Genomic DNA, 16,410 nt, shown 5'->3' with positions numbered 1-16,410 from the left:
TGGTGTGCATTCGACCGATTACTGGGCTTCTCCAATGACAGCTCATGGCGCGGAGGGACTCGATCCTCTCTGACTACCCATTTGGTGTTTGTGGCTCAAATTCTTGTCAGGCCTGCTGCTACTTTGTGTCTTCAGGTTTCCTCGCTTTACTCACCCGTCATGGGTATCGGGGGCAGCTTGGTGTTTCTGACTTGAGAAGATGGGCTGGCCCAGGAACAGGAATCTCTCATTGACTTTAGCTTCTCCTTCTTGAGTTGTTCGAGTCTTTGGGTTGCAGTTAAGTTCTTCCTCAGCTGAAGGCCAGCTGTCGACGTCCCAGAAGAAACAGTGGAGTCCACGATGGGGGGGTCGTCCAGTGCAGTCAGGTCTCCCAGACTGCCTCCACTGTTCAGGTTCATTTCTACTCCACTGTCATTGTTGGTGGCACCCCCAAGTGGGGATGGCTCACTACTGCATGATGACTGACCACCAGGGCTGGACTGATACACCTGAAGAGAAAGACAGAAAACTGTTAATAGAGAGGATGGTGGCGGCAGCCATTCGAGACTCAAAAGCAAACAGTAGGAACTGTGTAAGAAGGGTGGGCAAGGCAAAGGAAGGAAAACTGGACACTTAAGGGTCTTGAGGATTATAATGAAAACCACCACTTGATGGGAATAAATGAGCTAGGGGACCACAGATGGACGCATTGTTTCAGCTTTTCCACATGCCATATAACTATTAAGGCAGGAGTCCTCAATTACGGTCCTGGAGTGCTGCAGTGGTCTGCTTCAACCACTTCATCCAGTTCCTTAATTAGAACCAATTTAGTTACTACTAAGGTACACACTTACTGCGGATTAACTTTAGAATGATTTCACTTGTGAAAGTTCAGATCCTTTCACTGCCTCTTTTAGTTTTAAATCTGGTACACACAAAAAAAAACATCTACAATGGGATAAAGGAATATCTGACCGGCCTGATTAAAGCCCTAAGAAGACATAAAAGTAAATTAGTAAACTTTATTATCAGCAAGGCAGACTGCCATTGAGGACCCCTGGACACAGCAAGTCACTCACAGCACACACACACACTGCCGGCGTGACATCTGAGGATCTGTGACTGGAAACAGGAACAGTGGGGACAAGAAGGCAGGAGGAGAAACACGGGAGCAGACCATAAGGATCCTGGGAAATCACTGGGTGGGCCATTTAAGAGTTGAAAGGTGCTATAGGACACAGATCGATAGATAGATAAATATGTGAAAGGCACTATATAGTAGATAGATAGATAGAGTGAAAGGCACTATATAATAGATAGATAGATAGATAGATAGATAGATAGATAGATAGATAGATAGATGAGAAAGGCACTAAATAATAGATTGATAGATCTGAAAGGCAGTATACAGTATATTAAAGATAGATAGACAGATAGATGTGTGAAAGGCACTATATAATAAATAGGTAGGTAGATGCATATGAAAGGCACTATATAACAGATAGATAGCTTTCCCTGGACATTTGAGAGAATTGTGAAAGGCTCAGATGCTCACCTTCGCAGCGGCTGTCCTTATTGAAGGTTGTGACAGAAAAGAGAAAAACACATTGAAGTCACAGACTGAAGCAGAAGTGTTAGAAGAATCACAAAAGACAAGATTAGTGAGTTCAGGAAGACCACCGCCACCATGCCCTGCATCTACGTGACTGTGGCAGAATTTCCCAAGCTGGTGTGTGGCCTGGGGGCTCTGCAGCTTTTCTTTTATTGTTCACAGCACAATGACACGCACCATTCATGCGCATCACTGCCTGCTCTCTATGGAGTACAGTTTAAACTTTTATTTTACATTTTAATTCCTGTCAAAGTCATGCTGAACAGTTCAAAGGATGATGACATGCATGTCCTCAATGGGATATGTAATTTGTAGCCCCCTTTGGGATTCAGCAGATGCTGATAATTCGGAGGGGAGACCCCACCAGGCTTACCACAGAGTTTTCTGACTTGATGCTTTTGACCTGCAGACAGTCCTCCATGCCTCTAGAGGTGCTGTTGGCCCCCATTTTCTCCTCCACTGCCCTGCCGCTGTGCTTGGCGCTCGCCTCGTTTTCTCCGTTTTCTTTCGCCGGGTGCGGCCGGGGGTGCACATCGTTGCGCTGTTTCTTGGTCACATGGGCTTCAGGGCCGTGGACCGTCTTCACGTGCTTCCTTAGGGAGCTCGGGTCCGTGTATCTCTTTGTGCAGCCGGGAATTTTGCAGACATAGGGTTTCTGTCAAACACACAAACAGGTCAGTATGTTCTGCATTTTCATTTCTTTTGGCTTCTGAAAATATCAACACAGGACGACATAAGAACTGTGTGAAGCACTTGCTCATTGGATTCCTAGCATGCCGATTTCGTCACTAAGGCTGGCAGATGCTATAATTGAGACCCACATTTTGCTCATAGTTGACAAACCCAAATCCTCCTACACCCCTAGGACAGCACACGCTGGTTTAAACTTTTGACAATTTATGTCATTTTTTTTCCCACAAGCATAATAGCAATGACAGAAAAGAGAAACGGCACCATTTCGCCTCACAGCCCCTGACAAAACACCTGCTAGAGCGCACGAGAAATATGAAGGCGTTTTCTTCATCCCAAAGGTCCTTTCAATCACAGACGGCTGCCAGAGAACATTATGGGAAATCACGGCAGGTGTGAATGGTCGATGACTCGGAGAAATGGATCGGAATTCTACAGTGAGGTGACACTTGATTCATAAATGGCTTTGGACACTGGAAAGACAGCCTGACCTGGCAATCACTCAGTCTGAATTTTATATAGTGCCTTTCACAGAAGATTTACACAGCATTACATAGCAAGTCTCAGAGTTAGTCATTGCAGCCTCCCAAGAAGACCAGTGACACCCAATCTGAGGTTTAACGTCACCTGATATACCTTATCACTTTGTGTTGGCAGTTTTCCACTTTTATAAAGAATTGCTTTTTGACAGTGGGCGGCACGGTGGCACAGTGGTAGCGCTGCTGCCTCACAGTAAGGAGGCCCGGGTTTACTTCCCAGGTCCACCCTGCGTGGAGGTTGTGTGTTCTCTCCGTGTCTGAGTGGGTTTCCTCCTCCCACAGTTCAAAAATATGCAGGTTAGGTGGATTGGCGATTCTAAATTGTCCCTAGTGTGTGTGTGCGTCCTACGGTGGGCTGGCGCCCTGCCTGGGGTTTGTTCCTGTCTTGCGTCCTGTGCTGGCTGGTATTGGATCCAGCAGACCCCCGTGACCCTTTGTTAGGATATAGCGGGTTGGGAAATGACTGACTGCTTTTTGACAATGATGTAAATAAGTAAACATAACTACCTTTATATGTCGTATGACTCTGTGAAGGCCAGTGTGGTGGGCTGGGCCAGTATCATCACTTCAGGAGGGGGCTCAGCAAAACAACAAGCTCATCAGGAGGCAGGCTCAGTTATGGGGAGGTAGTGGTGGAGCAGACAACATGGAAGGCCACTATGAACAATGCTGGACAGCCTTGAGGAAATTCAGCCAATGGATCATTGAGCAAAAGTGTGCTAAGAAACACTATGCAGGGCTACTTCATATGAATGGCATCACTCCTCTATAACGCCTCACTGCCATGGCTCTCTTGTCTTTAGCCAAGTCAGATGTTTTCTTGTTTTTTTTGTAATTCTTGTGTGTGTTAGATATGTAGTCTGGAAGAAGAAGTGCAACTCCATGATGAAAGAACCAGCTAACCCTCTAGGCACATTGGGGGTCTGCTGTACACTCCCAGGAAGAAGAGCTGCTGTCCATCCAGGATACAATGTTAGAAGTTGCCTCACACATTTTGCTTTGCTCCTGCTTTAGGTACATCACAAATCTCAATTTAAGAAGATGCTATTCGATATTGATTGAGTAAATGTTTAAACCCACTTCTCTGCTGTGCCTCAACCCTTTCTAAACCGTCTGGGGTCTACAAACCAGAGAATGGAGGATGTATTTTAGCCATGGGTCATGCTGATGGTCACCACAGGTGGAGCTTCAGACTGCAGCTGCATCTCCAGGGCCGGCTGGGTAAGGGCCACTTAACAGTGCAGGAGTCAAAGATCTGGGATACTCGGGTCTACCTGGAAAAGTCCTAAGGTGGGGACAATGGTTGAGCTGACCCTATGTGAATATGCTCTGGAAGGCAGGAATTAGCCATTACAGGCCACACTCCACGGATACAGCTAAAGAAAAAAAAACACAAGGAGAATGTCCACATCCCAAATAGACAGTGACCAGGCCAAGAATTCAGTCCAGGACCACTGTGATCCATCCATCCATCTCCATTATGTGCTGCTTATCCAGGTTTGGGTCATGGCAGTGATAGTCTAAGTAAAAAGGCCCAAACATACCTTTTCCCCACCCCCTCCTCCAATTGAGGTGTTCTCAGGCCAGTTGAGAGATATAACCCCTCCAGTGTGTGTCCTGGGTCTGCCCTGAGGTCTTCTCCTGCTTTCATGTGCCCAAAGCGTATGTCCAGGGAAGCGCCCCAGAGGTATCCCAATCAGAACATCCTTTAGCCTCTCCCGAATATCTATGACCTTCAGCCTGTGAAGGAAGCTCATTTCTGTGGCTCATATCCGTGATCCAGTTGTTTTGGTCACCACCCAGTGCTTATGACCACAGGTGAAGTAAATCAAGTGTTTTGCCTTTTGGCTCAGCTCTTCCTTCACTATGTCCGACTGGTATCATATCTCCATGACTGTGGACTGACGTCTGATCTGCGTGTCCCACCCCCTTGATGCTTAAACTCTTCCACTTGAGGCAGCACCCAGGGCCGTTCTTAGGCACAGGCAAAGTAGGCGACCACCTAGAGCCCCCACTGCCAAAGGGCTCTGCCCGGCCATTTTTTTATTTTAAGCTGTAACCAAATACAACTTACAGGTCCATAATTCAGAAGTACAAATGGCAGAATTATCAGTATACTGTAGTTACGTGGGAGCAGATAGGAAACAGTGATGAGAGGCAGCATCAACGGTGACAGTGGGCCCTGGGCTAGTGGGTGGGCAGATCACGCTCCTCGCCTGCCAGGGCGTCTGTGCAACATATCAATCATAATAGTTTAGCATTAATATCCGTTGAGCACAAAATCGTCGACTCCCTCGATTATTCAGACTTAATTAGAGACTTTGCAAATATGAAAGTATGCAAGGTGTTTTTACATTAAAGTTTGATTTACATGCTACGTTAGGCATAGTCAGTGGGCTCCTTTGACATGTTTCCTCTCAAATCTGATATATCTATATATCTACTCTCTATATAGAAAATCCTAAGCTTAAAAGTGCATCGATTTTATGTCACGTTTTTTGTCACACTTATTTTAAAACCTATATATATATGTTTGGTATCATTCTTTTCAGAATTTATCGAACTTTAATGTGATGTTAGATGTTCTCATTTCGTTTTTAAATTATAAACTAAAAAATATCAAGAACTCACGTCCCGTGAGACGAGACTTTGTGCCAGGAGATTTAACTACGCCCTGGGCCGGAAACAAAAGACAAAGAGTAGATGACAAAGACAGCTGCTGTACGGGCTTTTAAATGTACAAAGCGCCGCGTGAGATGCAGAGGAGCAAAGAGGAGGTAAAAAAACCAAAAAAAAAAATGGTATTTGTATCCCATTGCATCACCGTTTACGAGGGGTTTGGGAGGAGCGACCGCGTCTCCTTGGGGTGCGTTCAGCCCCCCTCTTCACAACACGAGTGGCAGAGACGCAAAGTGCAGGCCACAGGGGTTGGCGAGCGAAGCAAGCAGGGGGTAACCCCCTAGTATAATCATAAAATGATAAGCTGTACATCACTAATTATTATGCATTTATATGGATAAAATCATTATCATACCTTCATATGGAGAGAAACAGCAGGACCCCGACAGGTACCTTTGCCTAGGGCTCCCAAAAAAAACCTAAGAATGGCCCTGCAGCACCTCATCCCCAACTTAGAGAGGATACTCCACCCCTTTCCGGCTGAGATCCATGACCCCAGACTAGGAGGTGCTGACCCTCATCCCGGCCCCTTCACGCTCATCTGTAAACTGCCCCAGTATGCGTGTGAGGTCACACACCAAAGAAACCAGCAGGATCACATCATCTGTAAAAAGCAGAGACTGCAATCCTGAGGTCACCGAGCTGGGCACCTTCCACTAACTGGCTGTGCCAAGAAACTCTGTCCACCTCCGTGATGTCCACTCATGAGGTCACCAACACTAAATGAGTGCTGCTCCATTCCTGGCTGATCCTGGAGGGTAGATGGTTGACGCCAGAGAGAGTCTGCTCCCACGGTGCCCGGTCTAAGCACTGGCTATGTAGATTTAAGAGCTGAAGGCAGGCATCTCTTGCAGTGCCATGAGGTTTAATTTATGAAGTGCCAGTGTGCCCCCCCTACCGAGTTTCTGGTTCAGACGCTTCTCATCCTGAACCCCCGCTGAAGGCCGCTGACCTCATCCAGGGCCCTCACTCTCCCAATTTGTAATAAATGAGATTATTAAAGCATACCTCATTTGAATGGGTGCGGTTTTGGTGCTTAGCCCGGTCTGAAGCGTTAGAGAAGGCTTTATTGCAGCCCTCGTGCTCACAAACGTATGGCTTCTCTCCAGTGTGGGATCTCAAATGCGTCTTCAGATTTTCCAGACGTGAGTATGCTTTGGAACAACCTTCAAACTGAAAGAGAAGAAAAGAAAAGTTACAACCGAGCAACCCACTCGGAGCGACCGGCGGCTAATAATGTGATTCAGGGCATTCCCATAATCCACTGTCAGCTGAGTTTTATGGCTTGCAGGTTCAAAAACAAGGCCTGTGAATAAAGACATTCATCTCAACTAAAACTCCCTGCACCTTGTGACGTGGAGGCCGCTGTTTAACACAAGAATAAATATCATTTTATACATTTTCTGGCTTTCAAGAGCAGGCCTCCGTCGTCTTGTTGACAATGAGCCGTAAATTACAAGGCACAGATGTGTCTCTGAATTCAAGTGGGACTGGACACCCGTTGTGAGTGGAGGGATTGAAGGTTAAAGAACTGGACAGAGTGACGTTGGGGTGTCAAAGGGATGTGACGATGAGACGTTCCACGGCCTGGTGCTTAGAGCTGCTTTGACGTAAGTGTGGCCTGCAAGATGAAATCTGTCCATCTGCTTTATAAACGCATTACTTCTGTTGAAGGCTTAGGGGAGGTGGAACCTATCACTGCAACATGGGGTTCAAGTCAAGAACGAGTACTCGACATTTGTACTGCAAAGGGCAGCTGGTCTCCCATGCGGACACTGAAATACAAATTGAGTAAATCTGAGACATGGGGAGAAAATAGAAGATCTGGTGAAAATGGTCAGAGATCACCAGGAGAACATGAAGACTTGACACGGATGTAAGAGCAGGAGCCCTGGAGCCACACCGTCATGGCCTCCTGCATAAAGGCACACGATTCATGTTGTAAGATTAGGCGCTATATTGCACCTGACCTGACTCAGATTCACACGGGAGGCACGGGTAAAATAAAATAAAGTTTAATTTTACTTCAGCTGGAGGGCACGTGTTCCCCGTAATCGCTCCAGCCACAACACAGTCCCATGCACAGTGCAGTAATAACACCAAGCACTTTCTCTTCCTCCACCACTCCTCCCTGGCAACCTCGTCCTCTTCCTCCCGATTCTGGCCGCTGGCTCCCTTTATTGGGTACCCAGGAGTGCTCCAGGTACTTGATTGCCGACTTCCGGGTGTGGCGAGACCAATGCCCAACAGGGGCCAGCAGCTCCTACCGCAGCACCCCCTGGCGGCGCCTGCGAAACCCAACAGGACTGCACAGAACTCCAACCCCCCATGAAGCCCTGGGGGAGTCCGAGGCACCGCTGCAACCCAGGAAGGCTGCCATCAGGCGTCCATGGGGAGATATTGGGTTTCCCACCCTTGTCCCCCTGGTATATGTGGTGAAGGGGTGTCCCAGCCAGGAATCGGCCCCGGCCATCCGTCACAATGTGCAGGACTGTCCATTTACTTCTCCTAAAGTGCTACGCGCTCCTGCTTCAGCTTCTTATCGATTTTTCATAACATGTTATCTCCCACATCTTTTATGATATATCTAGTAGCATGGGAGTACAACATCTACGAGGGAGGGACGTTCAAAAATCTTCTGCACTTTTATATTTTCGTTGGGGACGGTGAAGGTGGCAGGAGTAGTAATTGGGCATTAAAAAGTTGGTACGACGCTGGGAAAATTGCCTCGCAAATGAAGGGGACTATGTAGAAAGTGATGTAGTTTGTTTTTGAAATCCTTAATAAATAAAAGTTCAAAAAAAGTGTGGAAACTTTTTTGAAGGTCCCTCGTAAATAAAAGATAATGGGGTGTCCTCTCTCTCTGGATGGAGAAACCAGATGTTTTATTTAGCCCAAGACAGGACATTACATGAGCCCACTGTGGTGTGACCAAAGTTTGTCCTGTCAATGCTGGGTGGTAGACTTAAACCAACCAACCCCGGGTGGGACACCATTGTACCTGAGAACTGAGAGATGTTCTCACTCATCCCTCTACGCATGGAGCGGTCCACTTAATCCAGGTCAGAATGATGTAGGATGTTGTGGAAACTCTTCAAGTTACCTGGAATGCCACTCTAAAGTGGGGGGGGCGGGGCAAATAAATTGATGGGGGTCAAATCCTCTTCAAAACATTAGAAGTTTGACAAATGAGAGAAGGCCATTTGGTCCATTAAGCTCATTTGTTTTGCTTCAACTACAGTACGTGACTTAATGGTTTTATCCCGCTTCCCTCAAATGAATAGAGGACAGGGTGTTGCATGGCCAGGACTCGTCGAAGTGACAAGTCAACAAGGAGTATCCCGTCTGGTATGAACATATAGAAGGGTTGCTGTGTCACAAATGACAGTTATGGGAGTTACGTTTATCGCGACACACAGTGCATCAAACCCTGCTGGTATGAGACTGCACAGCCACCAGCCAGTCAGAGTGCCAATTCTAAACTCCTGCCCACTGTCGAAAGCGACTACAACGGGCATAGGACCACCAAAACTAGACATTGGATCAATGGAAGATGATCGCCTCGGTCCAGTGAATTCCATTTTCTGTTGCACCATGTCAACCTGGGGAAGAGACGACACCAGGATGCACTTTGGGAAGTAGATAAGCCAGTGGAGAGAGTGTGACGCTTTGGGCAATGTCACTGCTCATGTGAATGTTAATTTGACATGTTCCACCTGCCTACACATCGTTTCAGACCAGGTACACCCCTTTATGGCCACGGTACTCCGCGATGGAAGGAAGATAAGATGCCTTGCCACGCAGTATGAATTGTTCTGGAATGGTTTGAGGAACATGATGAGAAGTTCAAGGTGTCTACTGGCCTCCATAATATCCATATCTCAGGATGTGTTAGAACAACAAGACTCATCTGTGATGCAGTTAGAGGACCTGCTGGTAACAGATCTACAGGACACCTTCAGAGGTCTTGTAGTGCCCACTCAATGGTGGGTCAGCACACGGAGGAGCAACAGCATATTATGCCGGTGGCCAGAACAACTTGGAAGAACTAATACACGGGGCTGTGTTTGCCAAAAGCTTTGCAATGCTAAGGACTTCATTATCTCGTACTTAAGACTGTTCGTTAATTAGCGAGTGTTTTCTGTAAACCTTCGTAAATAAAGTACCACTTAATCTCATTTGCAAATTAACGAGTGAATCGACCCATTAGATGGGCAATAATAATAATAATAATGATGATGATGTTAATCATCTTAAACATGCTTAAATCTAATCAAGGGTTGAGGGGCCAGGCCCTATGCCAGCAGCAGTGGGCATCAGGCAGGACCCTGAAAGGGATGCCAGTCCTTCACACACTGAGAGCTCCTATGATAAGGCAGGTGAAACGAGAGCCTTTCACACAGGGGCGCATTTTTTGCACATTCCTGGGCATCCGCCTTGCACTCTTACAAGTACAAATAGTCCAAACCAGCTAGCGCCAGCGTGTCCGTCCCAGAGGGAGCCCCCCTTTGTTCTTCCATGTTGTTAAGTCTATTAGTTTTGCAGACCGGGTTATCGAGAGATGGCAGTGCATTTTGCCCTGCTGATCTGCTGCCATTTGTATCGGTGACAACTTACCGTGCACTTGTGTGGCTTCTCCCCGGTGTGTCTCCGCATGTGCACCACGAGCATGTACTGTGCCTTGAAGGGCTTCTGCTCCCGCGAGCAATCCTCCCAGCGGCACACAAACTCCTTCTTCTCCCCGTGGATGTGGTCGTTATTAATGTGCTGCAAAACAAAGCAGGGGGGTCAGTATGGAGACTCACATGCAGTCTGCACCTTCACAAAACAAAACTGCAGTTTTCTTGTTGATATTCTCAGGTCACGGCAGCCAAACAATAAAAAGCAGCCAACAAAGCAGGGTGGCATTGGGGTCTGAGGAGCTGGACCTCGTATTGACTGGCACCCTTGTCAAAGTCAGCGATGGCCTTCCACCTTCAGGTCTCAATTCAGTTTTGAGCGCCAATGTGTCCCGTACAAAGAGTTTAAAAAACGGGTCCCTCAGGAATGAATGTTTATGATTCCTATAAGATAGGTGCTCTATTAAAAATGGACATTCCCGCATGGCCATTCAAAGTCTTTTCTTTATTTTAGTATGTTGACCTCACGATACTTTCATAGCAAAATTGGAAACCTGAAAGTATGCTGACACCTCATGAGGAAGTTCTGTAATCCCCTCATATATAAATAAATTCTTGGGGGCTTTGCCCCCTGCTTGCTTCGCTCACTAACCCCCCAGGCCTGCGCTACGCACCAGCCACTTTGCGTCTCTGCCGCTCATGTATGTGGATTTCACTTTCAGCAAGCAACAAAACTTTTAATTCTCGCAGATACGCCTCTTCATTGGGAAGAAACACTACTTTTCCCTGATGGCAACACGAATTAGACGATCTACAAGTCACCGACTTAAAGTTCAAAGCCTTACAATATCAACATACTTCTGTTGTATCACCTCTGTCCATATATTCAATCTCTTCTTGCTGTTCCGTTATTTCACAGAGTAATAATTTCCATTTGTTTGCGCTAATGCAAACTTTACTATCATTTTTTGAGACTTTCGAATTTTAGTACTTTCATTATCTCTAACCTACTCTGCATGTGTATCGCGACAACGTTTTTGAATTCTTTATGACATTCTACTTTGTCATCTACTCTTTGTCTTTTATTTCTGGCTCCAGTTAAATCTCTTGGCACAAAGTCTCGTCTCGTGGGACTTGAAAGTATCTTTCTGAAAAAGTCACATCTCATACCTGGCTAAAAAGACTCGTCTCGTCCCAGGATTTTTTTATATAATAGAGAGATAAAAATAATATACATACTTAATATATATAATCATAATATAAAGATATCATCATACATTCTGTGGATCATCCTTTGGGCTCTTCTGAGGTATGTATTACCGCCCTGGGTGAAGAAAGGCCGCTAGCGCTAACCTTAACCTCTCTGATCCTTCCACAGTACTGAGAAGACCTCCAGCGATGGCAAATGACTCCACCCCTTTCCTGGTCCCCCAGCTATATAACCAGTGGTTCCTGGGAGGAGGCACAACACAAAACGAGAGCACACCACAGGACAGAGCTCCTTCACCCAGTGACCGAAGCAGGCTTGCTTAGCTGAGAACGGTTCCTGATTGGAGGAAACCCTGATTTTCATTTATTTTGGTGCTACTGAGTGCACTTTTTGCTTAAAAACTTCACTTAATTAAACGGGGTCAACTGGGTTGGCACCCCGACATTTCAACTTTTGAACCTGCAATTCTTCCATTGTCGACAATCTACAGTGCATCCGGAAAGTATTCACAGCGCATCACTTTTTCCACATTTTGTTATGTTACAGCCTTATTCCAAAATGGATTAAATTAATTTTTTTCTCAGAATTCTACACACAACATCCCATAATGACAACGTGAAAAAGTTTACTTGAGGTTTTTGCAAATTTATTAAAAATAAAAAAACTGAGAAAGCACATTGTCTCGAGGCACAAATCTGGGGAAGGTTACAGAAAAATTTCTGTTGCTTTGAAGGTCCCAATGAGCACAGTGGCCTCCATCATCCATAAGTGGAAGAAGTTCGAAACCACCAGGACTCTTCCTAGAGCTGGCCGGCCATCTAAACTGAGCGATCGGGGGAGAAGGGTCTTAGTCAGGGAGGTGACCAAGAACCCGATGGTCACTCTGTCACAGCTCCAGAGGTCCTCTGTGGAGAGAGGACAACCTTCTCTGCAGCAATCCACCAATCAGGCCTGTATGGTAGAGTGGCCAGATGGAAGCCACTCCTTAGTAAAAGGCACATGGTAACCCGCCTGGAATTTGCCAAAAGGCACCTGAAGGACTCTCAGACCATGAGAAAGAAAATTCTCTGGTCTGATGAGACAAAGATTGAACTCTTTGGTGTGAATGCCAGGCGTCACGTTTGGAGGAAACCAGGCACCGCTCATCACCAGGCCAATACCATCCCTACAGTGAAGCATGGTGGTGGCAGCATCATGCTGTGGGGAACTGGGAGACTAGTCAGGATAAAGGGAAAGATGATTGCAGCAATGTACAGAGACATCCTGGATGAAAACCTGCTCCAGAGCGCTCTTGACCTCAGACTGGGGCGACGATTGATCTTTCAGCAGGACAACGACCCTAAGCACACAGCCAAGATATCAAAGGAGTGGCTTCAGGTCAACTCTGTGAATGTCCTTGAGTGGCCCAGCCAGAGCCCAGACTTGAATCCGATTGAACATCTCTGGAGAGATCTTAAAATGGCTGTGCACCGACGCTTCCCATCCAACCTGATGGAGCTTGAGAGGTGCTGCAAAGAGGAATGGGCGAAACTGGCCAAGGATAGGTGTGCCAAGCTTGTGGCATCATATTCAAAAAGACTTGAGGCTGGAATTGCTGCCAAAGGTGCATCGACAAAGTATTGAGCAAAGGCTGTGAATACTTATGGACATGGGATTTCTTAGTTTCTTTATTTTTTAATAAATTTGCAAAAATCTCAAGTAAACTTTTTTCATGTTGTCATTATGGGGTGTTGTGTGTAGAATTCTGAGGAAAAAAATGAATTTAATCCATTTTGGAATAAGGCTGTAACATAACAACATGTGGAGAAAGTGATGCGCTGTGAATACAGTACTTTCTGGATGCACTGTAAATATATATCTATTATAATAAAAAAACTTGGGTCGAGACGTGATCTTCTTGGAAGACACCAACGACCAACGTTACGACCTGAATGCGGTCACGTGTATCCGCTTGTGTGATTGTAAACAAACAGCCGAGAGCATTCGTAAGCGTCAGTCGGAGCCCAGATACATGTGTTTGTGGACGTAATTTCGGTCAGTGCAGTGATTTATATAATTTATTTTGATAATTGCTAAGTAAGGAAGAGAAGGTAACGAAGGTAAAGAAAGCGATCACAATCGAAACGAAGAAGGAAATTGTGTGGAAATATGAGAGTGGCGTTTGTGTGACCAATCTCGGTAATATGTACAGCATGTCGAAATCCACCATCTCGACAATTTTACAAAGAAAAGATTTGTATAAGGAGGCTCCTTCCAAATAATAACCACCTTCCATTTCATTCTCCTCCTCCTTCCTTCCTGCAAGCCAAAGATGTCAACTTAAATGGTGAGTACAGTATGAAATTGTTGTTTCTTTTTGGTTAGTACATTAGAAAAATTATTGGTGTTTTTGGTAAATTATGCACATTATACAACCTTTTTTTATTAAATAAAGTTAAGTAAGTGTTGCTGTGGGAGGTTTGGAACACATTAAGGGCATTTCCATTATTTCTTATGGGAAAAATAGTCTTGACTTACAACCGACTTGAGTTACAAGCAGCGCTCGCGAACGAATTGAGTTCGTAAGTCAAGAGTCCACTGTATATATATATATATATATTCATATAGCCGCCTGCATAGTAGTAAACCAGGACAGTGAGGAGGGTCCTGCCTGGTTCCCTACTCCTTGACTCGCAGCCTCTCTGTTGGATTCGCGAGAATAAATTGCTGCCGCAAGTGAACTCTGATACTTAACACGATGAGAGAAGTTGCTAAATCAACCTGAATGTTCAAGCAAATTCTAGAAAAAAAAAAAATCAGATCTAAATCTGTTAAGTAGTTCTCTCGTGAAAAGCGGACAGACAGACGTTGGATTTTATATATTTAGAGATATATACACACACACATACATACAATACAGATTCCAGTTTCTTTGTCTTGTTCGAGGAGTTCATCGTTTTGTCACATAATGAGTTGTGTTTAGCCAGGCTGAATTTCAAAAAGCCAGAAATATACAAAGGTAATGGCGGGTATTGCGTCTGGTTAAGAATATTTTCAGTACATTATTGGGGGATGCCAGTTAAGAGAAGCCACCTTGTCCCTTTATTCAATACAAGCTTTGCCCCATTATTTTAAAAATGTTTAACTGGCAAGCTTTTCACTAATAATAAAACTAATAAAATGTCTCGCATGACTGTGTCATTTTTATATTGATAATAATTTTGAATGCATACCTGACTGGGGGGGTGCCAGTTAGAATTAACCACTTTGTCTCATTTCCTCCTTTTCTATTCATCATATTATTTTATATTTTTTACAAGTAATACGACTAATAAAACTTCCTCATGACTGCTTTAGTTTTGCTCTTATTAATATTTTCAGTACCTGATTGCCCCATTAATGAGCGCAGGCTGTACCCAATTAGAGATTTAGTTTACTTCATTATTTTATAAATCCCGTAGTCTTAGTACCATCACTGACAACCCCAGAAATGGAGCGGAGCTCTGGAGGTCTGCAGTGTGACTCTAATGGGAGTGAGTCAGCGGTGGGATTTGAACTGAAAGGAATTCTCCATCGAGAAATGGCTGTTATTGTATGTTAGTGGTGACGATCGAGGACGACTTTTAATCTTTCTGACACAACGAGCGTCAATGGCCCACCCCATTTTAACGGTGGCAGACGCATGCAGCACATCCTTCAGCCCCCATTGACATGCTGGGGTCTGAGGTCAGTTACAGGACTTTATTATTTTTATTTCTAAAAGTGTCCTTTTTTAAAAGCCCCTCCCCTCAATCCCATCTCTCCTTAAAAAAAAAAAGAATGCAAAACACCAAGTGGGGTGTTTGGCGCCCCTTTGTCATTTTCTGTGTCGCCAAATTAGCCCTCCAGGCAGGCATGAGCAACACTTGATCTCAGGCCGGCCTTGCAGCGGGGTCAGGACTGTGAAGGCGAGCCGGTCGACGGGGTATTCCGTTCTCACTTTGAGCGCACACTTGTAATGATCTCAGTGACCTTAAAGAGAAAAGCGATATTCTACCCTCGGCCTCAATCAATGGCTGGCATGTGTCCTCCTTGATACTTTGCTTGTTCTGGGAAACCTCAGCATGTTTAATGAACGAGAGTGTGTGTGTGTGTGCACGCCCGGTGTGAGGAATACCAATGGATCACCGGCTTGTGGGCTTTGCAGAGGCTTCAGTTTTGCACATCACAAGGCTTGGCTTGCCATCCTGCACTTGACACGGCCGCTCGCTCTCAAGTCAACAAGCAGGGCCTCACAGGAGGGCGGCAGGCAGGAAACGACTAATTACAATCTCCATAGACGGATTTCATTCTCATGATGTAAAGCCGCCTTCCACCCAGGCACTAGCTGGCTTAACTGGAGGCTATCCTGAACGGTGCACTGACGGCCGGTTTGGTGCTCCTGATGTCCTCATGAGTCTTCGGTCCTACCTGGGGTCACATACAATACATTACAATACAATTTATTTGTTGTAGAGCCCTAAAATCACACAAGAAGTGCTGCAATGGGCTTTAACAGGCCCTGCCTCCTGACAGCCCCCCAGCCTCGACTCTCTAAGAAGACAAGGAAAAACCCTCATAGGGGAAAAATGGAAGAAACCTGGGAAAGGCAGTTCAAAGAGAGACCCCTGTCCAGGTAGGTTGGGTGTCAAAAAGAAGGGCGTCAATTTAAGACAATACACAGAACAGAATAAATCCTTAATACAGTATAAAATAAAAATATTACAAGTACGGAGCAGAATTTAACAGTAGATGATATCCCATAATATGATTTGGATTTGTTTCGAGTCCTGGGGGCGGCACGGTGGTGCAGTGGGTAGCGCTGCTGCCTCATAGTTAGGAGACCCATCTGGGTTCGCTTCCCGGGTTCTCCCTGCGTGGAGTTTGCATGTTCTCCCCATGTCTGCGTGGGTTTCCTCCCACAGTCCAAAGACATGCAGGTGAGGTGGATTGGCGATTCTAAATTGGCCCTAGTGTGTGCTTGGTGTGTGGGTGTGTATGTGTGCCCTGCGGTGGGCTGGCACCCTGCCCCGGGTTTGTTTCCTGCCTTGCGCCCTGTGTTGGCTGGGACTGGCAACAGCAGAC

The 16,410-nt window shown here is 45.7% G+C and overlaps 2 protein-coding genes across 3 annotated transcripts in view; one reads left to right on the top strand and one right to left on the bottom strand.

The window, feature by feature from the left end:
- Window positions 1–16,410, top strand: part of clasp1a (cytoplasmic linker associated protein 1a) — a 991,009-nt gene that overhangs the window by 584,049 nt on the left and 390,550 nt on the right. The window lies entirely within an intron of this gene.
- Window positions 1–16,410, bottom strand: part of gli2a (GLI family zinc finger 2a) — a 256,466-nt gene that overhangs the window by 3,872 nt on the left and 236,184 nt on the right. For both annotated transcript variants that reach the window (XM_028808058.2, XM_051930297.1), the window contains 4 exons: window positions 10,117–10,266; window positions 6,508–6,672; window positions 1,965–2,246; window positions 155–488 (listed from right to left, as the gene is read on the bottom strand). In XM_028808058.2, the coding sequence (XP_028663891.1) occupies window positions 155–488; window positions 1,965–2,246; window positions 6,508–6,672; window positions 10,117–10,266 (931 nt within the window). The remainder of the gene's footprint in view (window positions 1–154; window positions 489–1,964; window positions 2,247–6,507; window positions 6,673–10,116; window positions 10,267–16,410) is intronic.

Source organism: Erpetoichthys calabaricus, chromosome 8 (genome assembly GCF_900747795.2).
Source record: "Erpetoichthys calabaricus chromosome 8, fErpCal1.3, whole genome shotgun sequence".
NCBI classification, from domain to species: Eukaryota; Metazoa; Chordata; class Cladistia; order Polypteriformes; family Polypteridae; genus Erpetoichthys; species Erpetoichthys calabaricus.
This window is presented reverse-complemented; position numbering and strand designations above follow the sequence as displayed.